This window comes from Bombus bifarius, unplaced genomic scaffold, assembly GCF_011952205.1.
Source record: "Bombus bifarius isolate JDL3187 unplaced genomic scaffold, Bbif_JDL3187 scf7180000007974, whole genome shotgun sequence".
Classification (NCBI taxonomy): domain Eukaryota; kingdom Metazoa; phylum Arthropoda; class Insecta; order Hymenoptera; family Apidae; genus Bombus; species Bombus bifarius.
Genome location: NW_022884360.1, coordinates 3,179,076 through 3,205,210, shown reverse-complemented (window position 1 = coordinate 3,205,210; position 26,135 = coordinate 3,179,076). Strand labels below are relative to the sequence as shown.

The 26,135-nt window shown below is 40.4% G+C and overlaps 2 protein-coding genes across 27 annotated transcripts in view; one reads left to right on the top strand and one right to left on the bottom strand.

The window, feature by feature from the left end:
* Window positions 1–17,808, bottom strand: part of LOC117217118 — a 180,006-nt gene extending 162,198 nt beyond the window's left edge. For 24 of the 25 annotated variants that reach the window (XM_033464444.1, XM_033464453.1, XM_033464449.1 and 21 more), the window contains exon 1: window positions 7,712–8,162. The gene's annotated coding sequence lies outside the window, so the exon portion shown is untranslated. Of the gene's footprint in view, window positions 1–7,711; window positions 8,163–17,577 lie in introns of those variants that run through there. The other variant, XM_033464445.1, reaches the window with a different exon arrangement.
* On the top strand, window positions 8,191–26,001 carry LOC117217129. Of its 2 annotated transcripts, none has more exons than XM_033464488.1 (5): window positions 8,191–8,501; window positions 24,417–24,594; window positions 24,668–24,822; window positions 25,026–25,139; window positions 25,461–26,001. In XM_033464488.1, exons 2-5 carry the CDS (start codon window positions 24,424–24,426, stop codon window positions 25,630–25,632), a joined length of 612 nt encoding a protein of 203 aa, XP_033320379.1. In that variant the 5' UTR covers window positions 8,191–8,501; window positions 24,417–24,423; the 3' UTR covers window positions 25,633–26,001. The 2 variants fall into 2 exon arrangements, with proteins under 2 accessions (XP_033320379.1, XP_033320378.1); XM_033464487.1 differs by lacking the exon at window positions 8,191–8,501 and adding an exon at window positions 21,156–21,397.
* The last annotated feature ends 134 nt before the right edge of the window (window positions 26,002–26,135 follow it).

Here is a 26,135-nt window from a genome sequence, read left to right as displayed (position 1 = left end):
GTACAAGGTGAGTCGGTAAAAATCACCATCTCACGTAATTCGTTAACCGACTGAGCTTATCATTTACCAGGTAAAATTCATCGCGTCTAAGGATGGAACGAATCTTGATCGAACGAATACGTTTTGACTTTTCAATGCCTCGCATTCTCTGAGATATCAAGCTGATCTTCAGTTTCTTAACAGTCACCGTGTATTGTAGCCGCTAAAGAAAAAACGAATTCGATGACCTCTAACAATTCAAACTCGTTGTCTCTCTCGGTCGAAACACGTGGAGACCTACGAGATCGCGAAGAAAAGAACGATAATCCGTAAAGTAAAGTTTAGCCGAGTAGAGTGCTGGAACATTAATGCCGGCCACTGTACGTACAGTGGCTGGCGAACATATTCGAACACTTAGAAAATTTTTGTACGCGAATATACCGTGCGCGTTAGACGAAACTTCTTGAGAGCAGGAGGATGGAAATTGGGTGGTTTTAGACCTCGCTTCCGCTTTTTCCACGATCGTTGCCGAAACTGGAACAACGAAAGATAATTAAAGAGAAAGATAGTGGCGACAGCCTGGAGGAACAGTACGCTTCAAGGAAACGCAATATGTGATCTTTATTGAAATTAATACGTCGGTGTTGCATTACGCAGCAGTCGATTACAAAAATACACTCTGTCGCCACCGATTACATAAACGTTTTGTATCGAAGGTTGACGTAATCGGGTCGGTTCCGTGCTGTTCCAATAAACAAACGAAGAAAACCATCATCGAACATCGATGTAAATTTGAAAGTGTTCGCTTGGGTAGAGAGGTCCCTATGTTTAACGCTGCTGCGAAATTCCGCTCTTTCTCGTCGTCAATGAGTTCATTCTTCCTCCACAGGTTTATCATTCCTAAAGAACATCTTTGTGCCTGTATTGCTGTTTCTGTTCCTGTAATACGCCTGTTTCTGTTCCCTTGGCTGTTACATTGAAATCCTATTGTCTCTGGTGAAATGCAATAAAAATATAACGCCTTTTTTCTGCCCAAGTAATTAGAACATAATTTAGCGATGGGAATCAATGGTCAAAGTGAGATACTATAGGGTTGGCAATTAAGTGATTGCGGATTTTGTCATTAAGTGTTGTTGAGTTGGCAATATCTGCAATCACTTAGTTGCCAACCTAATATTTCGAAATCGTGAGAAATAATAAAGTCGAATGGGAAGGTAAATAACATAAAATAAGGCTGTCAAGGGAAGACGCACGAATTCGAAGAATTATGAGACTTTGGGGATATACGGAGGATATATAACTGCTACCAAGGGATAGGATTGACCCCTGAAAATCCAGTTATTTTCCGATACTAATTGTAAGAGATAGGAAACACGCTATCGGACGAAAGTTACTTCTTTCAATTGGGGCTATCATTTGGTAAAATTGTTTGTCGATTTTACAGCCAGTTATAACGTAAAATCGGAAAATAACCGGATTTTCAAGTCCTATGATGCTCCTACGAGTCGAACAAAGTTACACAATTTTTTTTTAAACTGCCTGCTAGGGCCAGAAAATTTATGATAATTTCATTGGTACATGTGGGTTATGGCTATGTAAGTAAATATTGCAACTATTGAGGTTAGCAACTAAGTGATTGCGGATTTTGTCATTAGGTGGTATTGACAAAATCCGCAATCACTTAGTTGCCAACCCAATATATTGCAACTATTTTACATGTATTATCTAGTAAATAATCTATAATTTCATTAGCATATGCTTCATCGCCATTTCTTTTTGCGCTATATTTATATCTGAAAGAGCTAGACGCACTCCACCATTCAATTATAATATGGCTAACTAAATTGGCAAGGTTCTTAGACATACTGAAATCTTATTAATTGGATGTCTTTCATGCAATTTAACTACTAAAAAATTATTATTTACAGACACTTTCTACGTCATATTTAGCTGCTTTTGTATCAGTCTTTTTAGAGGTTAAAATAATATTGATGACATTAGGTATGATAACTTTAACTACATTAGGAATAGGTCTTATTGTAACATTTTCTAAGCTACTTGGCTATAGAATTTGTATGACATATAAAATAACAGAAAATATTATAAATAATAATTATAAATAACGTAAATAATGTTACAGTGTGATTTAACTATGAGAACAGGACTGTTGATGATCTTTGGACTGGCTTCTATTGTTTCAATTTTTCTGATAATGATAGTTCTACTATTTATATGTATAAGAGTATTACAACATTTTCTAAGGTACTTAGGTATAGAATTTGTATGACATACAAAATAACAGAAAATATTATAAATAATAATTATAAATAACGTAAATAATGTTACAGTTTGATTTAACTATGAGAACAGGACTGTTGATGATCTTTGGACTAGCTTCTATTGTTTCAATTTTTCTGATAATGATAGTTCTGCTATTTACATGTATAAGAGTATTACAACATTTTCTAAGGTACATGGCTATAGAATTTTTATGACATACAAAATAACAGAAAATATTATAAATAATAATTATAAATAACGTAAATAATGTTACAGTTTGATTTAACTATGAGAACAGGACTATTGATGATCTTTGGACTGGCTTCTATTGTTTCAATTTTTCTGTATTACAACATTTTCTAAGGTACTTAGCTATAGAATTTTATGACATATAAAATAACAGAAAATATTATAAATAATAATTACAAATAACGTAAATAATGTTACAGTTTGATTTAACTATGAGAACAGGACTGTTGATGATCTTTGGACTAGCTTCTATTGTTTCAATTTTTCTGATAATGATAGTTCTGCTATTTACATATATATAAGAGTATTAAATATAATAATCTCAGTTATAGGCATGATTTTATTATCAATGGTTAATATAAAATTAATATATATACATTGAAAATATTTCTTAATTTAAACATAATATATCATACTGTAAGAGAAGAATATTTCAAACGTAAAGGGACATTATTATACGTTTTCTAGTATTTGTATTTTGATGTGTAAACAATTATAGGTGGAAGAATAATGGAATTAAGTCCGGATGAAGTTGTATTTGCAACAGCACAAATTTATGTTGACATAACACTGTTGTACCAATACGTGTTATTGTTTACGAGTATGATGTATCATTGATAAATATCAAGGATAAATTTACATTATGTCATTAAGAATAATTATTATATAATCAGCAATTATATTAATCGGCCATTGAACGTATTGGACTTTTGCGACGAGAAATATCGTAAAAAATATTTATAACACGACGTACCTCAACATTTCCTTAAGCATTTACTTCTTTACGAATTTCGGATATTCCAGTCGCTTTCGACTCAAACACCGTAAAAGCTCTAAACGCTTGTTGAAGCGAAAGTTGAACCGAAGACTGTAGCAAGGCTTAAGCTTCTAAGATTTATTAGCTTTTAATTGACGAAACAATTGGAGTGATCGAAATTACATTTGTCAAAGGCTTTCGTAACGAACGTGAGACAACGAAAATAGAATTTTCGTAGATAAATTACGCGCTGTTAAATATCGATAAGAGTTTCGGTAGAACTACGTTAATTCGGTTGCCAGGGGGAAAAAGGGGAAGGAATTAAGAGCCGCGATGGAGAAGTAGCGGTGTGTTCCACGAAACGTTAACAGAGCAACCATAACTCTTGCCGAAGAAACACAGAGTAATTTTCTACGGGCCATAAATTTCCTAACACGGACAGTTTGCTGACCGTAACTAAATTCGACTGTAATCTCCATCCAAGGTAGAACGCACACGAGAAACGAAAGCAGAGAAAAGTTACATGGAATTAGGGAAAAATCGAAAGAGAAGAGAGGCAGAGAATGAGATAGACTGAAAGTCTGAAATGAACGTCTGTCGTCGGGCTAATAATTGACAGACTCGATTGGTTCAACGAGTACCACCGTTCTCGGTTAATTATCCTGACTCTCGTTATCCCATTATCGTCGTTAGATAGTATCGGAAGGGTGAAGCGAGCTTCTTTGTCGATTGCCGACCGTCGGTTTGCAGGATGCACGCGTTTCAACGACCGTGGCGCGCTCACTAGGAACCCCGTTCCATTGTTGATGGAATATCGCAGCGATTTTCGATCTTTCTATCACATCGTACCACGTATTGGGTTGGTAACTAAGCGATCATTACCACCTATTGACAAAATCTGCAATCGCTTAGTTACCAACCTAATACAAGCAGCCACCTATTTTCTTCCGCAAAACGGCGCCGATAGTTTATTTATTTCTTCACTTATTAACATTACTTTTTAGCATCAGCCCTATAATATGCTAGAAAAGGATAAAGATAGCACAGTTAAGTTACTAAATAGTAAACTTATTTATTATATTATATTATATTATATTATATTATATTATATTATATTATATTATATTATATTATATTATATTATATTATATTATATTATATTATATCATACTAGAACGTTCATTTATTTAGGCAATGTAAAAATTATAAGATAACATTGTCAGAGAAGAGGCTCGAAAGAATTTTTTAGAAGAGAATTTACGTGTTTAATGCGATTTATGGAATTACAGAGTAACCACGCATATGTTACGTACACGTTGTTGTATATGAAACAACATGCGAATTCTTGAGGTTCTCGATGGTACAACTATACCTTCAGCTATTTTAACAGCGAAGATTACAGAACATATTATGCTCCTCCTGTGCAGTATCGGAAGATTTACATTGTCAAGGGTATTGTGAGGATCGAAAACCATAATTGTGAGAATGAAACGACATCAGGTGCTCGCTATATGTTACATTTACGTGTTACGCGATATGCAGACAAATATTAGGTTGTCCGAAAAGTTTCTTTCGTTTCATAAGATGACAATAGACGAACAACAATTTCTGTTTTATATTATTTTATTGAACTAGCTATGATCCTTTTCGTTCTATTTCCGCTATTACCTGCATAATTCAATAAACTAATATAAAACAAAAAAAACATTGCGCGTGTATTACTTTCTTATAAAACGATAGAAACATTTCGGACAACCTAATACATAAATAAGTATAAGAAGATATTACACTATGATTGTTTAAGCGTTAAACACCGTAAACACGGAATGTTCAAAGTTGCGAAGGGATAGAGAAAAGAGATCAACTGGATCAGATATGGCATTAGTATGCGCGCACGTATCCTGATAAATCGGCTCGCTGTTTCTAACGTCGCTCGCGAGGAATTCAACCCGGAAAATCAGAAGATAATTACGCAGGTAACGCGAACGTGCGTTCAAACTTGTAACACGAACAAGTGGAAAGCGATCAAGCAGATTACTTATAAAAAATAAAAAAAGAATACCAGCCATCTTTCTCCTGTTCTTTAGCGCGAAACCATTCCCATTTATGAAACATGGCATTGCGTGGAAACGCAAAAATTTATGCCGTGTACTTTCCACGACTCTGTTATATTGGGTTGGCAACTAAGTGATTGCGGATTTTGTCATTAGGTGGTAACGATAAAATCCGCAATCACTTAGTTGCCGTTCGAAGATGGTATCCCACTGGGGGTAGCCATCCACATGTTATATTATTATACCACTAAGCTATAATATTTTACCAAATGTCCTACTGGACAAATTGTAAAATGTAAATAAATAAAAAAAAAAAAATCTTAGTTACCAAACCAACATTTGAGGATCAATAGGCGGATCGTACGACGCTGGACATTAGCATATCCCGCATGAGATGAATAAAACTATAAGGTTGTAAGGGGTTGCGAGAATAACAGGTTTTTAAAATTCTCAGGAAATTTAAAAATAAATCCAAGCGACCAGTTCGCTTTGTCAACTGCCGTTGGTAGTGTGGGATCAACGTAAGACACGTTATATTCAGAATAAGAGAAAAATGTCACGTAAACGTAGGCGCAAAAGTGCCTCGTTACGAAATTACGAGAAAAATACGAAATAACAACGGACTAGTTTTCGTTACACAGAGCAGAAGATTCGATTATTTATCTACGTTTGTTGTATTTCAAAACGTCCCTGTAAGACGCATCCTGGCCGAATAATCGTCGCTTACGACGCTTACATAAATGAGGAACGCCGATGAGCACATTCCGCGCATACTCGTTACGAAACGAATTGCAGGCGACGTTGAGAGACGATTTTAGTCGCGACACAGTTCTTTTTTTAAATCGCCAATCTTATCGATAAATTGTTACGGGACATTGCGCTGGCTATTTCCACAAATTTGGGCGTAAATCAAATAATACATATGGAAAACTAAGAAATGCTTTTTTCTAAAAATTGTCCAAATTTCAGTTTCTTTTCATTTTCTTAAAATTTCAGCTGTTGCAGAGTATCGCGTTTCAAACGATGATCAAACTTGAATCTCCTGACGAAGCTACAGCGACGAAAACGCGGAACATTCATTATGGAAAAATGTTATGCGGAAGCTTCTCTTACGTTTTTCTCGAAAATATATTTCTCTAACCCGCGAAATATTCCGAGCCACGTATCACCAAAACATATTCCGCATACTATTTTGTCTATTATTTCAAAAATTGTACAGTTTCAAAGCCAAAACTTATTATTATTATCGTAATTACTTGTAGGAAGAAAAATTGTCAAATTCTATTGGGTTGGCAACTAAGTGATTGGGGATTTTGTCATTACCACCTAATAATAAAATAAAATCCCCAATCACTTGTTGCCAAGCCAATACATATTCCGAAACGCATCAGGTTTGGTACAGCGTCTTAAAGGATAAAGGAAATCCGTTACTGCTGGCATTAAGAAAACAAGTTCATACGAACGTTGAAGGGATTAACGTGCAAATGCTGTTGGGCGTTCACGTTCGGGGTACGCACGTAACCATTCGTGGAATTATCGGTTGGCAGTTAGGAGGAGCACTCGCGATAAATATCGAGTACTCTCGGCCGTGTCTAGCATCGACGAGAAGAGATTGAAAGTTTCTGAACGACGGTTACACGCACGGTGGAACACCTCGCTTCTTCAACGTTCCCATTAGAAAAACCTTCGACAGGCTGTTCTATCGTGAAATTCGAAAAATGTCAATTTTGACTGTTTGGATATTTTTCAAGAATATAATTAGCGAAATACGCACTGGGAAAATCTTTTATAAATGTTTTACATTTGCTACGAAGTTGTTGCGCGCGAAGATCAAGGAGAAAGACACGTGTAAGTATGATACATGAAAAGATTCATTTTAAAGAGAGAGCACTAGGAGCGAGTCATCGGCGATCGTAGCGATAAACGCGCGTCCTCTTCATCGGCGCACGGATTTTCATGCAAATTTATATTTCTGAGAATGTCTAGCCAAGAACGTTAGAAGCTTGATTTACTTGTTACGTATTATAGAAAGCGCCATTATTTTCCAAATTTTATGCGTTTTTTTTTTCATATTACGTGCATCTTGTGCAATTCTGTGGTTTCAAGTTTCCTACAAAAGCAGATATCGTTGGTTGAACGCCAGGCTATCGGCGATCGCGACCTCGTTGCTTGCTACTTTATTCGTCCTTCGACAACTTTTTGCACGAACGTATCATTTGAAAAGCCCGATTATTATTTCTGTGAATCTGCGACCTCATAATTATAGAAACAGACTGGGTTCGTTAATTGTAAAAAGCTGTCGTGAAACGAAGATCACTGAAGCGCCATCTATCGGCTTGCAAAGCCATTCTACGATCCGCGGCACTGTATAAATCTGTCAAAGGTTAATTACCAAACTTTCAGCCTTCCTGAAACCTGCGGCGCTTATCTCTTTCGCAGCATCGACTCCCACCGCTCTATGGTATTTCCACTGCTACGCGTATAATCGCAGTCCTCGACACCACGATTCGAACAAATCTTCGCCAACGAGAAAGATCACACTCACTGTTGGAACACGGTGCGACCGACCGATCACCGAATCCACCTTACGCAGGATCGTTCGACTTATTACAATTCGGTGGGAAGATAGCCCGTGACGGGAAACGCGACGATCCAACGAACAGGATGGAAAAAAGGCGTAAGATGCGGCGAATGTGGATGGAAAGCGAGCGAGTACCGTCAGATGCACGGCGCATCGCTAGGAAGAAGGAGAACAGAAACGGAGAGAGGGAAGAATTAATCGAGAGAAGAGGGCGAAAAGGAAGGGAAAGAACGTAAAAGAAGGAAGAGAAGAAGGAGAGAAAGAGATGAATAGATAGAGAGAGGGAGAGAGAGAGAGAAGGGACACGGCGTCAACGATGCCTCTGTGCCGACACTGGCGACCGACTGCGACTCTCGTTCGCGTAATGCACGTAGAGCAAGTGAAACAGAGAAGGTGGGGGGTGGAAGGCGAGAGAAAGAGCAAGAAACGGCTCGTCGAGAATGACGAACAGAAGAGAATGGATTGGAAGTAACCGCGAACGCGAGGAGAACTCTCGCGACGACCGACACGCTTCGTTTCGTGGTCCGACCAACTGATCGCCAACCGACGCCACTTCTATTCGACACAGGGGACCACAGTTAACACCGATAACGAGTTACAGGTAGGCGCGTATTTACTTATGACGCATCGCCGTATCAGCGATCAGCTACTCAGTGACTCTCAACATGACCAACTCGGACAGTTTTCAGGCTTTCACTACACGCCTGGATCGCCTGCATAGTTGTTCGCGTTATTTCACTTACTACAGATACAGTTTAAGGTTATTTCGCTTGAATATTGCCAACTGCGATCTTGGCGAAAAGGTTGAGATTTTTTTCCTTCTGGACACGACTTCATGCCGCAAACCTCGAGCGGCGTTAAACGAGCCACGTGTTAAATGTATCAGCGCTAAGCGGTAGCATTCACGCGTGAATCGTTTCAAGCATTTTTTGCAGCGTTCTGTTCTCCGAGGTTATACTCGGCATATATTTGTTTGTTTATGTATTTAGTTACCGACCAACGATACGAATCGCGCAGATTCTGATGTCGTCTATAGAGTCACGCCACAAGTTCGTCGAGATAGCTTAAAAAGTGCTGGCGACACTTGTTTGGGTATTAGCTCTATTTTCGTGGGAATCTTTGTGATTTTATCTACTGAAATATCTCGCAACGAATGCAAAGACCTTCGCCTCGTCGAGAAATATGTTCAGTCATAATATGTGGACGTGCAGCCGTACAAGATAATCTGTTGTCAATGGCATTTGTTGAAACGTTTCTACGAGCTTTTGCACGATTTTTGCAAGGTTCCGTCATTAATTGAATAACGTCTCGTTTAAAAATAAGGCTACGCGCTAATACATTTCGCAGCCACCGTACAGTACGAAGGACACGAAGAAATCTCTTGGCTGTCACAAACGTATCGTACACTTTGTACACGTGTCGGTGGAGATTTTCGTGTTGCACCGCGAGGATCGAAGATCTCAAAGAAATCAGGTCGCAACTCGACCGTTCTCTTAGAAAAAAATGTTACACTTTCGTTAATTTTATGTTGCATATATACAGGGTGTCCCGAACTTAAACGACCAAACCGCGAGAGTTTATTCCACAGATAAAAAGAAAAAATTATCTGTTATACGAAGTTGTAATACCGTGACGTGAATAATCATGAAATGCAACAATATAAGAAAAGATGATTACTTTTAATTCTTCGTTTCAGAATATCGTCCTTGCGGACGGACACATGCTTCGCATTAACGAACAATGGAATTAATTACGCTACGACGAGAATTTTCCTGAATTTCAAGAACTTCGCATAGCATTTTTTCTTCTTTCTGCCTGTACATTAATTTCCTCGTCGCTGATTTTCACGAGCTTCAAATATGTTGCCTAGGTCAACACTCTGACCACCTTTCTCTCATACATATTACCGCCTTAGTTTTCCAGATATTACCAACATCCTTTTCTTCTTTTCCTTCCTTCTGCTTCTGTAGATCAAAGTCTCGCAGTGTGACCATTTAAGTTCGGAACATCTTGCATGCACGATCCCGCCCATAAATACTCAGACGCTATCGAGACATATTTGTGGATTTCGGGCAAACGTTTCTTTACACCTTGTACACGTGTTACGTATTAACGCTAGAACTACCACACCAGTCAAATTGACTGGTTTTATAATTTTATTTTAGAATTTCTACTTCATGTTGTATTTTTTTCCGCAATGATGTAATGACTTTCGCAACGGTAACTAAAAGAATAATATAATGAATTTTATTTTGTTTCTTATGTATTCAAACTGAAAATAATTTTGTATCAAGACTACTTATACCAATACCAGTCAAAATGACTGATACTTGTCAAAGTATAAAAGGATCCTGCAATCTGTTTGTCGAACCCCAATTAACCAGTTCCCTCCTTTTCTACAACTTGCCACGCGTTTTAACAATTTTTACTGTATATCATTCGATATGACGATATCAGTTATCAGGAAAATTCCAGATCGATGCTAACACTAGAAATACCACACCAGTCAAACACCCGTTTAGGGATCATGGCCCCAGATGGATTAATAATACCAAAAATCTACTAAATAACATGGAATTTCTATTGTAAGAAAGTAATAAATCAATAAATATAAAAATATTCTATTATTAGGTATTTTTTAAAGACCAGTCATTTTCACTGGTTTTGGTAGAAATAGCTTCGTGTTAATAAGTGTTCCAGTGTTAATAAGAATGCTAAATTCCATAAACCGATATAATTACAGTCCATCTAGGATCATTCTCACATCATCTCACGACTCTCCAGTCTCCACGGACCTGCCAACTACTCTGAACTCTATCGATACGTACTACGAACTACGATGAGCAACGCCCTTGATAGCAAGCGAGCAAAGAATAACGAGGCCCTGGTTGCTTTCCCCGAACGTTCTCCTTCTCCGTTACCATCGTCTCGAATTCTCTCTCGACTTAATCAGCTTTCGCGAATAAAAGGAATCGGCTGTGCCGACCTCGACACCGATATACGGTCGTTTGCAGTTGTGTCGATCGCGCTGAATCCCTACGATCTGGACGATCTTCTGTCCAAAACGGTCTACCTCGTTCCGAGCCGATTCCGTTCGCCGACTTTTGTCTCGTCGAAGCACTCGGCCTGGCCGAATACAATTTGCCGAGAGCGAGCAAGTCGGGGAAACCGTGTCGCGATTTAGCCGCAAGGTAAACGACTGCTTGTGCAACATATGCGAAACATTATCGACACTGACGGCAAGCGTTTTCGAAGAAAGAAACAAAAAAAAAAAAAAAAACGCCAAGCTTGCAGCTCTTGGTATTTCGATTTGCAATTATTAGACAGTGGATTTTTAAGCGTTTAAGGGCAGAAATTGAAAGGTGCAAGTATTAGGTCATCCCATAAGTTCGTGCCGTTTTTCGAGCGGTTATATATGTTAAGATTGTTTACATACCTTTCAGTTTCATGAAAAAATGTAATCCCCCTCTCGTTGTACAACTTCTTGCCATTTTTCTGGTAGGGCCATTATTCCGTCTCGATAAAAGTTCTCTTGTCTTTCTTTAAAATAATTTTCTAAGCTATTTTTCAGAATGTCGATATTTTCAAATTTTTTACCTACTAAAAAGTGTTGTAATGCTCTGAACAGGTGGTAATCGGATGGTGCAATGTCTGGGGAATATGGGGGATGTGGTAAAATTTCCCAATTAAATTCAGAGAATTTTTTTCTAACGCTTTTCGCGACATGTGGTCTAGCGTTGTCGTGATGGAAGATAACGTTGTTCCTATTCGCTAAACCTGGTCGTTTTTCAGCTAGCGCTTCCCTTAATTTTTCTAACTGAGTGCAATATTTGTCTGAATTAATGGTATCACTTGGTGATTTTTCAACAGGATCCCGAATTTTATCTTCGTCTGTCTGAGGAGGACGCCCGGAGCGTTCCTCGTCTTCTAAACAGAAATTCCCAGCTCTAAAACGTTGCAACCGCTTCCTACAGGTGCGAGATGAAAGCGCATTTTCTCCGTAAACAGCACATATGTTTTTCGTGGCAATTGTTACAGAACTTCCTTTCCGAAGTTCATATAACACGAGACGTCGAAAATGGATACGCATTTCACTCATGATTTTTTACCGTTAGAAGTCACTGTGTTCGCTATATTACGATCTTATAGCCACGAAAATCTGCTCTAGCCTGTTCTCGATCAGCTAAGCTCAAGTGCATTGGTCCCTTATCGCCGTATGTTTATAAATCGACACATGAAATGTATACACAAAAGTCGGCACGAACTTATGGGATGACCTAATATGATTGGGTATGTCGTGTAATATGCAAAAATAAAAGAAGATAAAATTAAAAAAAGGTATAGTACCTGCTGGAATATTTGCTCAGTGAAACAAATCACTGTTTAGTACTACTTTCTCAGTTGTGTTCGCCAAATATGAATTTACATAAATATCCGCAGTCTAGCAACGACAGAGATATAAAAAGTAGTTGAACATTCGGTACAACTCAATGGAAATATCCAGGTTTCTATTGGGTTGGCAACTAAGTGATTGCGGATTTTGTCATTTGGTGATATCGATAAAATCCGCAATCACTTAGTTACCAACCCAATATTACATTTTCAACATTGTAATAGTAGGAGGTCTGGTTACTGTTAACTTTTTGCTTCTTGCCGTAGGTCATCAAATATTATGGTAAATTGAGACTGAAATAAGAAGAATATCTGAATCGATTGAAAAATAATTGCAAAACCTCAACGTTCTTACTTAGCTTCACTTTTTTCTTTTTTTTTTTATTTATTTGTTGAAATTACAATCAATTCTCGCGTTGAGAATTTTCAGTAATTTTTCTGGCGTGGCGCAGTGACATGGCTGTTTATTTACAATAAGTTAATACTTATTATAGATAGGTATAATTTGTAAGTATTATAAGTAAGTGCATATGCTTAATTTGGATAACTAAATGAATCTAGCGTTTAGGTCTAGCGGGTAGTGCCTCTTCAGCCTGCGAATCTGGTCCGTCGTATCGAGTAGTCCAGTGACTTAGCTTCACTTAGCTTCGGTTTCCTTAGCTTTTTCTTACTTTTTTATTTACACTAATTAATATCGACCATCGTGTTTATCGATATCAACCAACTGTATATAGCTGGCCGAGATAAGATCAGGCGCAAGAATTAAAGAACTTGATAAGAAGCATATTTGATATATTTGCTACAATTGAAAGTATCCAAATAGTAATGCATCCTACACGTACGGCAGGATTATTTACAATAAGTCGCATAAGCTTCAACGTGTTCAAATCCTTCACACGGACTAATCAGATCTGTCGTATATCACAAGACGCCGACAGTTTGCGATAGTCTACGAAAGAATAAGAAACTGCCTTAAACCGTAGGTGCATTAAGAGGAAATATCGAAAACGAGAAACTGATTCGACTAATGCCATCGTAGAGCGAGCATGTAGGTATAATAAGATGTAATGCAATAAACAGGAGAACAAAAAGAGCGAGGCGATAGACCGAGAATAGCGTAGAAAGCGATCAGGAACGTTGCCGCGCCGCTGGTTATTATCGATAAGAAACGGCCAAGTTTTCTTATCTACGTCGAGTTCTTCGAAAAGTAATACACTTTGTGCAAGGCACGCTTGGCGCTATTCTTCGTTGGTAGTACTACTTATGTACGTATGCACACATGGAACGTGCGTGAGTGTGAGCATTTTTCTGGAAGGAATGGAAGCTTCTTATAGAAGCGAGCGAGAAAGCGGCAAACGTTCTCGCTATGTCTCGGTTAACGGTTCGAGGCTTGGTCGTCTAGACGAGCATCGTTTCTTCCACTCTTCGTTAATATTTATAGAGTTGAAACGTGCAATTACGCGAGGAAACGTCGTTGGCTGGATAATACGCGTAGACACGCGCTCCCGTGCACCACGAGGCACGCGTATCTCGCCCATTCCGCCTATAATTTCCTTACTCTTCCCGATACCTTCGAATTTCTTTCGAATACGGTTACTCGCGGTAATATTCGGACACGTGCACCGTCTGTTACAATTAATACTAATAAGCTTGCAATCTTGTAGTTTGTTATAAAGAAAACGGTGCAAGTTAGACTTAGGTCTCAGCCTGAAGTCGACAACTCTCGAGTCTGGTCCAGCCACGACCAATCAAACGGCAAGTAACGAGCAGGCAACTTGTTACCGAATGTTTAAGGCCCGACCACAACTTTTTAGGTTTTTACTGGTTGTTGATATCTGACAGAGAGACAAATCTTAACGATCACGTTCACGTGCTACGGGTCTTTCGGAAATTCTTTCCTTTTTCAAAAAATATGCCGAACAATAGTTCGTGTTTACAGAATCAGCAAACGTCCTGGTTTTATAAACGCAAATGTTTTTTTTTTTTTTTATTTAATATTTCACATTCACAATTTGTCCAATTTGGACATTTGGTAGAATTTTTTAGCTGTTTGATTATCATGTGGGTGGCTACCCCAATGGGGTAGCATCTTCGTGTTCGTTAGGATATATCCTTTATGAGATCTGCTGGGTGTTTCCTTTTTAGTCTTCTTTCTATGCTTGTGTTGATCGTTTCCGCTGCCAGCCGGTTCCGGTGCGTTGCTATTCTTTCTCTGTACCTTCTTGCGAATCTGCTAATCTCTTCCTTGACCGTTGGTATTCCAAGGTCTTTCCGTATGTCCTCGTTTCTAACGTACCATGGGGCGTTTACAATTGATCTAAGAATTTTAGCTTGGATTGTCTCTATTTTGCTTATATGGCTCATTGCTGCTGTTCCCCAAAGTGGTATTCCGTACGTCCAAATTGGTTTTATGATCGTTTTGTATATTTTTAGTTTGTTTTCTATGCTTAGTTTGGATTTTCGACTTGTTAACCAATACATTTGTCTCCTTGCTATCTGTATTTTGTCTATTATTGATTTAATATGCTGTTTCCATGTGAATCGCGTATCTAAGTGGAGTCCTAAGTATTTGACTTGCATTGTTTGTATTATGTGCGTGCCGTTCAGTGTAATGTTTGGTGGTATCTGTTTTCGCATTTCTGAATGTAATGTGGTTGCATTTATCGAGGTTTGCTTTAATTTGTTTAACTCGAAGCCACTTTTCTATATTTGTGATATGTTCTTGTAGTAATGTGACTGCTGTTGCAGGGTCAGTGTGCCTGACTAGTACAGCTGTGTCGTCCGCAAATGTCAGTATTTTGCTATTGGTAGTTGTTGGTATGTTAGCCGTGTATAGTGTGTATAGAATTGGTCCTAAGACGCTTCCTTGCGCAACCCCTGCCTTGATGTCTTTAACTTCAGAGTATGTGTCTTTAATTTTTACCACGAAGGTTCTGCTGCTTAAGTAAGATTTAATTAAATGGTATATCTGCTCCGGGAATTGTTTTCTGATTGAAGTAGACCTTCGTGGTTTATTTATAAACGCAAATGTAAATATCAACTTCTAAATTTCGGTGTTCGCGCATGGCAAGTTACTATTGGGTTGGCAACTAAGTGATTGCGGATTTTGTCACTATCACCTAATGACTTCACACTGTCTATCATAATGTCTGTCAATCACTTAGTTTCCAATCCAATAGATTCCTCGCTACTTGCCTGTCGTAAGTACCGAGCCAGTGCCTTACGTAACTCACGTCGATTACGTGCACTGCTTAGCTCCTCGTACGAAATTTCGCTGCAATGAAACTTTCTTTCTCGATAATGGGCATTTCTGGGCGCGAAAATAATACAGCAAGGTTAGTCGTTCGGGATAAAACAGCGGTCGGAGGAAAGAGCTCGCCTCGACCGAAATAATTTTCTCCCCTAACGAAAGTCGAAGGGCGCGCGTCTGCACCAAAATAGGCGGATGCGTGAGCCTCTGCTTTACGTTCTCGAATTCATTCATAGAAGCGAGACGGCTGTACCACGTACAGGAAGGGCGCTGTAAGAAGAACGAGACAGAGAAATAGAGGGAGGGAGCTGTGATTCAAGTGTCGGAGGCTTAAATCCGCCGTAGTCGTCGTGATCGTTCTCGTTTCGTACCGGGGGAATACCGTGTCTTCGACCGTTGTGTTTATACCTACTCGTAGCCTCTGCTTTCTCTGTTGTGCCAGAGGAACGTCTCGGTTCTTTGAAATCAAGAAGATAGGAATGGCTGGCTGCAGGGAGCTGCGAAGGAAAGCAAAGTATGCGGAGGAGCAGATGGTCGTTGAAGATGTGGGATTAGGACGAATCACACGAGGCCAAACCGCCATCCCCTCGGACGCGTTCAACCATTCTTAGTTACAGGTATTCGGCGAAAACTTTCCAAATTGCCTGTCCGTCTGTCCACATTGTTTGCTCGAAGATTTACGATTGGTTTCATAGAACTCGAACTTTCATAGCATTCAAATTCAAAGAGCTAGTTGAAAAAGAAAATCTTAGAGTGCGAAATGTAGTTAGTCGCGCAAGTATTGTAGAGACTTTCCGCGAATATGTTACACGTATTCTGTAAAAGATTTTGGAATCTCCTTAGCACCGTGATTATTTCCGTAAATCTAGTTTTTCCTTTGGAAATCTGGAAATCTACACGGAAACTGCGTGCTGCGAACATCAACGCGATAATATGCACGAAAGTCCGCAATCTAATCTAACAAATAAGTCGCGAGCGAAAAACTGATGCAGCAACCGCTTCGACGAAAGTTGCAATGGAGGTTGCCGTGGGTCAGCGAGATTGCTGCACTCGTGCGGTGTGCATCGAGAAACGAAAAATCATTGCATATATATATATATATCGCGCATATCTATGTAGCTATATACATACGTAGGTAGGTATATCGCGCGTACGTGAAACTGGACGCTGACAGCTGGAAACTGGTTTCTAGAGAACGGCCGTACTCGAGTTGCTTGCGAGAATGAGACGAAACAGGAGGAGTAGGAGGCAAAGAGAGAAACAGAAATAGATGGAAGAGAGAAAGAGCGGAGAAATGGACGTAGTACAGCGTCCATCGTGTTCCGAGTACAGAGGTATCGGACCAGGAAACAAAGGAACTACCCAAAGAGCAACGCTGAACAACAGATATAGGGGCACACGAGTTAAGCATTTACGAAGTTCAACGAAACGCGTTCGACAAACACGTCCGATACACGTACATACGTGTTATAGATGTAGAGGAGAACTCGAGTTTCTCAGCTCGCGAGATTTCGATCTTTCCGATCGAATCGAGCTAAGCGTGAATTATTTTCAGTGATAGAGGAGATGGAAGAGGAAGAGACGATTTAAGATAAAGCGTGCATACATGCGTGATCACACCTAACTCTACGCAGCCATTGTGCTCCCTTCTTTCGAAGGAGCAACGAGATTCGTCGTGAATACGAACAACCTGCCGTATACCTCCGACACATTCTTTCACCTTTCACCTGCGCGAGTATACTTAGTGAATCAGAAAAGTAAGCTTTTTAAAATAGACCTCCTATCAACGAAGATATCCAGGCTATCGATAACAATCGCTCGTGTCGTTTGAATATTCCAAGTTACGCGCCAACGTGGATCGAATTAAAGTAAAAGCAATATATACAAAGTCGAATGTAAGAGAAATAATCTACAAAAAAGAAAATAAATAAGAAATAAGAAAAATAAAAAAAGAAATAATAATAAGTCTACATATGTATATATGTACAGTAGGAGATATTTTCCTCTGTTCTATCAACGTAGATCGTTTACTCACCATGATGAAGGAAAATGATACACTGGTGCGAGAGCAGCAAACTTCGACGAACATCCAAGGATACGCGAGATGAAAAAAAAACACGCGACACTGACAAGTAGCTGACTGAAAAAAGTTCTGATGAATAACTGGCACCGTTGTCGAGAGAGAAATACGGCGATTCGGCGTGAGCTATGTTAGGGGAAAGAAAAGAACGTGGGAGATAAAAAATCACGAGAGTGCACCGGTAAAGGCACGCCGGGCCCGGAGCGGACGAACGTCAGGCCGACGGCGATGCAACAAGTGACAGACAAGAGCCTCGACTCTTTTAGTTCGCGTTGCAGCTACTTTACCGGATGGCGCTACTGCTCGGCCCAAGCCGAATACGAAATTCAATGGCACTCGCCTTTTGCCGCCATTTCCGTCGTCCTTCCGAAATTCTTTTCGACGAGACTGGAAACGTCGCTTCACGAAACTATTCCAACACTTGTATACACGTCTTTACGAATACACTATAAGCGTTGTACGAAACACTGCGAAATTTTATTGATACGGTTAAGCACGAAACTCGATTACGAAGTAGAAGTTGGAAAGAAATCTGAGAATACAAGGATCGCCTATTTTGAAAATGACGTATGCAAATGCATTGCAAAATTTGTTGCAAAAATATATCGTTAATATTTATATGCAATTTATAAGTTCAATTTCGAAATATTCGTTTGTTTTGATCGATCGAAATCTCGTTGATCATCGATGGAGTTGATGTACGATCGTTCATTTAGAAAGTGGTGTAATTGGGAACAGGTTGCCTGTAATCCGTAGAAGTGCCCATGTACAATTTTGTTGTAAAATGGAAGAGAACAAATTTAGAACTCCAGATTTATCATCGATCGATCCGGGGAAATGGCAAAAATTTGAAAACATCGCGTTAACACCTTCACATAGTAATAACATTAGACCGATTACACGTGGGAAATATAAGGATACGATGCATTTATTGCCTTACATAACACCGAAATAAAAAATAGAATGTACTTAACATTAACCTTACAAGCATTCTGTTACGGTAAATAAGTAAATGTTGAAACGAAACATGAGCATTTTGTTCTTTCTGCTCTTATTTATAAGCGAAAGTGGATTAAAGCATAAAACGTAAATTTCAATCAATCAAAATTTCACGAATTGTACGATACAGTCATTTTGAAGATGGCGTAAATTCATTCATAACCATGAAAAAAGATATAGTTAATTCTCAATAAACCTTTTCGAAGCTATAATGAATTTATTTGGATTTGACGATCGACGGAGATACAAATATCTCGATATTTCGAGTCAAAGAAAAATGGATTTACATCGTTTTCAAAATAAACGAAGAGGTTACAAAATATTTATTCGGTGGGACTGGTTGCTCATACTGTGTAATATGTGCAGAACGATATAATATTTGGCAAGAATTAAATGTCATGGTACAAAATATCTCAATATATCCTTGTTCTCGGGGGCAAATGTATGAAAATGTATAAAATTCGCGTGGCAGTGATCGTGCAGAAAACAACGAAATGAAGTAAGCGAGCGCACAATCGATTCGATTCGATCGTTTGATCGATCCTGAAAAGATGGTAAATCCTTGGATCGCAAAATCCTTTCGAACGCTGCTAAACATCGCCGAGAGGTGACAGCACGAGTTTTACCAACGATACGAGTCGGTCGGCTCGACACACAGCCGACCGATTTCTAGGAGAGGACGTGGAACGCTTTTTCGTATCGCTTCGATTTTGTTTACGGAACGTTGAACGAATAGGATTCGGGTGTACCAAAATATTGAAAAAATATTAAATTAAAGAGAGATGCGACAGAATTCTGCGAAACGATGAGAAGCCTTTACACAAAAAATCGCGTAACCGCGAAAGCAAAAAAAATATAGCGACACGTAATAGCGCGATAGTTGCCCCGTCGCGATACGTCGTGAAAGTGTTAAAAAATTAAGAATCTGACTTGGTAAAGAACGTGGATCGTTTCACCTTGGTATGCTAATTGTAAGAATTAAGAGGATTACGGTAGCTCGACGTACATACTCGCATACATAGTATCGAATGCCAGCTGAAATGTGGAACGCGCAATTGTACTTGCCGCAATACACCTCTTGACATTTACACACGGAAGATCCTGAATATCTTTCCAACCGCGACGACGTCGAGAGGAGTTCGAACAGCGACCTGTCTGGAATTGATTTTATCGGTAAACAAAGCGATTCACGAGCCAAATCGAAGGAAGGCCGACACGGTGCTACCTTTCGTAGATGCCGATTGCTCCTTCTAGAATTATTAGGTTATAGATACAGTGACTCGCGAAAATAATCGACATTTTTATGAGCATATTATTTGCGTTATAGGAAACATTTTGAAATTTCGTTGGCATTGTAACAGGATAGAACTATAGCGACTATAATATGTAGAACTAACTATAATATGCGTAATACTAACGTATATCGCATGGACAGGACGGTTAAGAGGTTAGTAAATTTCCAGTCACGTGCAAAATCGAAAGAAACTCTAAAAGTCAAACGAAAAAATCGTGTTCTTTATATGTTTTGCAATAACAAGCGAACTAAACAACGTCGAGCTTCCTGCCGTTAATAATTTCTCTGTCAGATAACTTTATCCTCTACGGACGACACGATGGAATTTCAAGGATAATCGTTGTGTCTAGCCAACAAGACCATGGAGGCTTTCTTTAGCCTCTTGGAAATTTACGACCTCTCACCATATTCTCGAATGAATTTCCGTCGATTCCACACAAAGGATTATGTGGAATCAAGTTAAAAATAGCACGCTGTCTTTCCAATCCTTCGCCTTTGTTACCCAACGTTTCTCTCAATTTCGTTCAGAACGATATGTACTTGAAACGCGTTACGACAATGAAAGAACGTATACAATGGAGGCAAGCGTCATGACAAACCATTGCAAGTAATAGTAAATAGTAGAAGTTTCTTCGACGAGCAATAATAAGCTGATAATCGTAAAAGGAAAACAAAGTCAGGACTCAGGGGACGATAGCAGGATATCTGGCATTCTTGCCTACGAACAGGTACGAGGTCCGTGTCGTTCACTTTCACTGCTTACGCTCGATCTAACTATAAAACACGTCCTAAGCGGACCGATTCGTTCGTTTCGGGGAACGATCGATTCGATCGCCGCTCAATCGTTCGCTCAGTCGGCTTCGTGTTACCAAACTGTGATTCACTAGCCCTGGAAAAGCAATTTTCCAGCGAGACGTTACTCGATCAACGTTCCAAGTTCACGCTTTGAAAGCGTGAAAGTTCGATTCTTCTACGAGACTCTGCTCGTGTAAAGTATCGAATTTTTGAAAAATGTCGTATTTATCGGCGAGGAAGGGTCGAAGGAGAAGCTCGTGTAACTCGAAGGAAGATTCTAACCGAAATTGGACGAGCGCGTGGGCAATGGCGTGTATATCGCGTGGATATCGCGTGTTTCGCTGGCTCAGGATATACCAAAGTCGCATGCACGATAGGTGGATGTGGATGGGTTCGGCCACGGGTGGTTGGTGCCAGAGTGAGAGTGAGAGAGTCATATATATATAGAGAGAAGGGGAAACTAGACTCGGCACTCCAAAGTATACAGCCTCCGCGATTGCAGTGGTGTGCTTTCGGTTCCCTCTACACGATATTCATTCTTCGCGGCTTCGCGCCCGTGGTAACAGTCCGATCCACGTTTCCACGTTGCACGCGTTGCAGCAGGGCAGCTTCCGGAACCAGCTTTTCGTTCGTTCATCATCATTTCGTCGACCTACCAACCACTACCATGAAGTTCGCGATTTTCGCGTAAGTATTCCATCCGCGATCCAATATAACGCGAATAGCTCACTCTTGCCTTTTACTTTGCTCGCGCGAATCTTTGCACTTTCCCCGTGACCAGTGCTACGATTCCACGTAGAATAATACGAGTATTTTCTCAAATTTCCTGTTCTCACGAGCAGTGATCTTTCAAAAATTGTATATTTTCCTTCGATCGTCGTGTCACGTCCTTTTTTCCGAGTAGTAGCCTGGCTTGAAATTTGCGCAAGACGTTGCAAATGTTTGGATACAGCGACATTTACGGATTACGGGTATTTACGATAGACAGTGATTGAATCGGTGATCCTTTCGACTTCCACTTTGAATCAAGGCCTTCGAAAGGTGTAGTTAAACGAGCTACACGTTTCAAGCCCCCTGGTATTCGGTATCTGTCGCAAGTGATCATTGAAATCAGGCTCGAGCGAATTTCCATCGCCACGCGAGTGCAAACAGAGCGAGCGAGTAATAAATAAAAGAATAGAGAAATGCGTTATGCAAACGCTGATAGACCGTTCGATCCTGTTCTCAACCAGGAAATCAATTAGAAAACACGGCCATCTAAAACGTAGTAATAATAATAATAATCGATCAACGTGGCGAGGCAGCCAGTTACGCTCGTTAAAGCCCAGAACTGGAAACGACGCGTCGCGAGTTCGAATCCTCGGCATAAGGGACTCCAAAAAAGGAACGGAAAAACCAAAATTTCTCTTACAATATTATAATCGATCAACGAATCAGAATTGCAAAGATCGCGCAACGTGTCTCGCGCAGTTATTCTCGATTCTCAGTTACCGTTGCTTTCCCTTGACATTTTATCTACGTGCATCGTCTATCGCTACATTGGCAAGACCAGTTAAAAGACGAGTCACCTTACGCAACGGTTTTTGAAAGCCATCGAAATTTTGATTGCGTGTAATTTCTCGCCGTACGTGACGAAAGAACGTGCACTAACACCGTTCTTTCATATTTTTCTCCAAGTAACCACGAAAACGAACAACCGTAACGTTATGTCACAACCGCGATCACGGTTGCTGGAGCGAGCAATAGAATTGCGTCAGGATAAGGCCGAACACACGAGAAAGCACGGAACACCTAATTCTTTGACCGTGGAATCACGTTTTACTCTGTTGATGCGAGAAAAGTTGAAATTTCTCGGCTACTTTGAAATCGTGTTACGAAAAGCCATTGTTTTATATTCTTCAGCCAACTTGGCCTAAGTTTTCCAAGAAGGTTTACGGAGGCGTATTTTCTTCTGTTTCATAAGGAATCACCTCGTGCCCGATTCCTACGTGCTGTTCGTTATTCGGTCGGACCCTGTATACATATGTATGTAGAGGCGATCGAGTTTCACCGATTTTTCGATGAATGTTATTTTAGAGGTAGAGGCGGGCCACGGGTTTCGGCTAGTTCCCGTGACATTTGTCAGCCGTCTCACGTACTCGCGTGATTCGTACTCGAAACGGGGCGACAAATGCTGGGAGTAGCGCGAGTTGCACGAGCCAAGCCAGAGAAAGTGAGTTTCGTACGTGAATGTCACAGGTCACGATCCAGCTGGTGTATACGCGGATCTACAACGACAAGCATGCGAGTATCGTGCTCTCCGGCGCACGCCGGTTTTGTCCACCGATCGTACGTTACGATCCCCGTGCACACACCAGATTCCCCTCCTTCGGGAGGACGAGTAACGTCCTCGGATTCTATTTTCGATCCTTGGCGAAAGTTGTACGACCGACGAGTCCGATATCCTGCGAGGGACGCGTTAACGCGTCGCGGAACCAACCTGATTCCTTTCGGGGATAGAACTTTTATTAAAACACGCTCAGCAAGCTTCTCTTTCTTGTTCGATCGAACCATCCTATTAGATCGGTTTCGTACGAAACGTTAGAACGTTTATATATACATACGAATTTCTACAAATGTTCGCAGTGTTCCAATAAGAATTTGCTGAAATATTCGACTAATAAAAGGTTGCATAAATATCGATAGTTTGGTAAGAAGAAATTTGCACGTTTACGTGCAGCTGTTCGAGCCTCGATGGTCGAAAAGATAGAGAGCGTCGCCGACTAGGAAGTGGACGAGAGCAGCTGCGAGATCGATTATTCAGTTCGTTGGCGTTCGTCAGGAACGAAAGCGTTTCCTAGCTCTGAGCTATCCTCCGTGTGCACGGTCATCGCGCTTCCTTTCACTATCACTCAACATCTTCGCTTTTCAACTTAGCAAGATTCTGCTGCACTTGCAGTGCACGGTTATCGTGGTAACTAGGCCAAACTGGCGTTAAAATATAATCGTTTGCTCGGCAAATGGCAAATTCTTAACTCTACCTAATCAATTCGCCTGTAAAATATCTGTAAACACGTATCGACGTTGAACCAGTCGTTCTATGCAATGGACCAATGCCGACTCGGCAATCGTATCCGTACAACACGCGACAACACTGAACAAACGAATATCCACTGATACGAGCGAATAGAAAACATTGGCAACATTGCAAAATAGTTTAGATCCACGTTAACACTTTACCGACCCCTAGCGGTTCAACAGCATACGCACGTCCGACCGGCAGCCCAGGCGCTGGCTTTGTTTCGGTTTAGAATCTCCAATACCATTCTTTTCGTTCATCGCGAACGGTAAGTTTTTCAAATTGGTATAAAACTGTGAGAGCTTACAAAGCAACGCAAGTGACGCAACTGAGTAAGGTACCTTTAGTACGAAATAACAAATTACTGCTCGGCGACAAAAAGCCGATTAATAGGTTATCGGTTAGTAAGCGTCGGCGACAAAAAGCCGATTAATAGGCTATCGGTCAGTAAGCGTCGGCGACAAAAACCGATTAATCGGCTATCGGTCGGTAAAGTGTTAACAACGGCCATCCGTAAAATCTGTCATCATCGTTTCAGTTATGCTGTTTCGCTGTACAGTAACAGAATTTTCATCATTGGCGAGATTTTTGCACTGGCAAGTACGTTCCAGTAACAACTGTTATATTTACAACGTGTTTGCTTTGTAGATTGGTGATGGTCAGCTGTCTGATAGCCGTGGTCAGATCAGCGGAAGAGGAATACGATTACGAGGAAGAGCCGGCAGCTCCGGTGACCCCTGCACCGGCTAGATCGAATTCTGGTCGACTGGGTGGACTATTATCTTCGCGAGGACGAGTAAACGTTGGAAGGAAATCGTCAGCGCCGGTGAGTCGCGGCTCGTTTGGAACGAACCATCGAACCGAACCGATAAACGTGCTCTGTCTCTCTCTCTTTGCAGGCGCAATCGACCACCGCCAAAGCCGTCGAGCAGCCGGTGGAAGTGGAGGAAGAGGGCGACGAGGAATTCGACGATAATCAAGATCAGCAGGAAGAAATTCCCACCACGACCACCGAATCCTCGAAGAAAGTTCGCGGCGGTGTCAGACCTTTCAGGTAATCGCAACTTCCATTGTCTAGAATTTCGAGCGTGTTACGGTGGAACAGCGCGGAATCTCGATTGCTGGAGCATCGATCAGTAGATTAGAATTCGCCGATGGTTTCTGGCGAGATAGAAATTTTGAAATTTTCCATCAATTCGGGCAACGAATATACTGTTCGAATAAGATAACGAAAAATATCGCTTGGTTGGTTTCAAGGTCGAACCAGGATCTCTTAGCCGCGTTAAAGAGAAGAAGAGCTCAAGTGGGACCCTCGCACCGAGAAACGTCCGGTACGCAAGCCGCCTCGGAATCGACAACACCAAAATCCAAGTAACTATGACGCAGAATTTTTAATAGTCTTTCTATCGTAGCACACGACTTTACATTAACCTCTTGCGTGTATATTAATGGCACTTTATTCGAGTAAATAACGGGGAAAAAAGGCAATGATATTTAAGACAGCAGTCACGTCATCTTTAACGTTTAAGGTTATTACGGTTCGTCCAGGACAACTTTCTCGAAACGAAAAAGTTAACAAAGTTATAGAAATATAAAATATCAAACGTTTGCTTATGGCTATTTGGTATAAGACGAGGAGCAGGAAGATGATTGTTCAGTGGGTGACGAATAATGAAATGTTCTGATTTTCAGAGCGACCACGCACAGCCGCAGCAAAAGCAGCGCCAGCGGTGCGAACGAAGCGAAATCATCGGGACGCGGCAGGTTCGGAGGATCCAGGGGAAGCAAACCTTTGCAAGAAGAGGTGGAGGAAACCCAACGAGAGGAGGTGCAAGTGAAACCGAAACCTTATCGCAGAGGATAAATGGATAGTAGAAAGGGATGCGAGTTTCCAGCTTTGTTTGACTTGAACGCGGAACGAAACAATTAAAAGGATTGCAGCGACCAACGTCGATCTGTTCGAAGCGGCGTGAACTTTTTCCCTTCTTTCGGACGAACACACGAAACTTGCAACGAAAGTCTCCCTTTTATAATCCGCGTTTGAAAAATTAGAACGCGACAACTGAACGCTTGGCAAAAGAAAAGCGCCAGATACTCGTGTAACATTTGCGTACTAAAAGTACATTTCGAAAACTATGACATGTATATAGAAGGAGGCTGCCATTCACCGAATACTCAAGGTACTTACTGTATAAATGTAAATTAATAACAATAAAATTTCTAGAAACAAACACTTGGAAAATACGTGCATAATTTATTAATTAACGGGTGTAACGTGATGGATTTCGAATTGGAATTTTCGAGATCTGCTGAGCGTTACAATGTGACTAACCTTGACGAGTCTAGGAATCGACAACTAACGCCACG

Excerpts from the sequence above, each read along its gene's own strand:
- LOC117217129 (XM_033464487.1), top strand. The coding sequence starts at position 21,378 with ATGAAGTTCGCGATTTTCGC. Across the intron at positions 21,398-24,416 it reads ATGAAGTTCGCGATTTTCGC|ATTGGTGATGGTCAGCTGTC; the intron begins GTAAGTATTCCA and ends TTTGCTTTGTAG. Across the intron at positions 24,823-25,025 it reads GGCGGTGTCAGACCTTTCAG|GTCGAACCAGGATCTCTTAG; the intron begins GTAATCGCAACT and ends GTTGGTTTCAAG.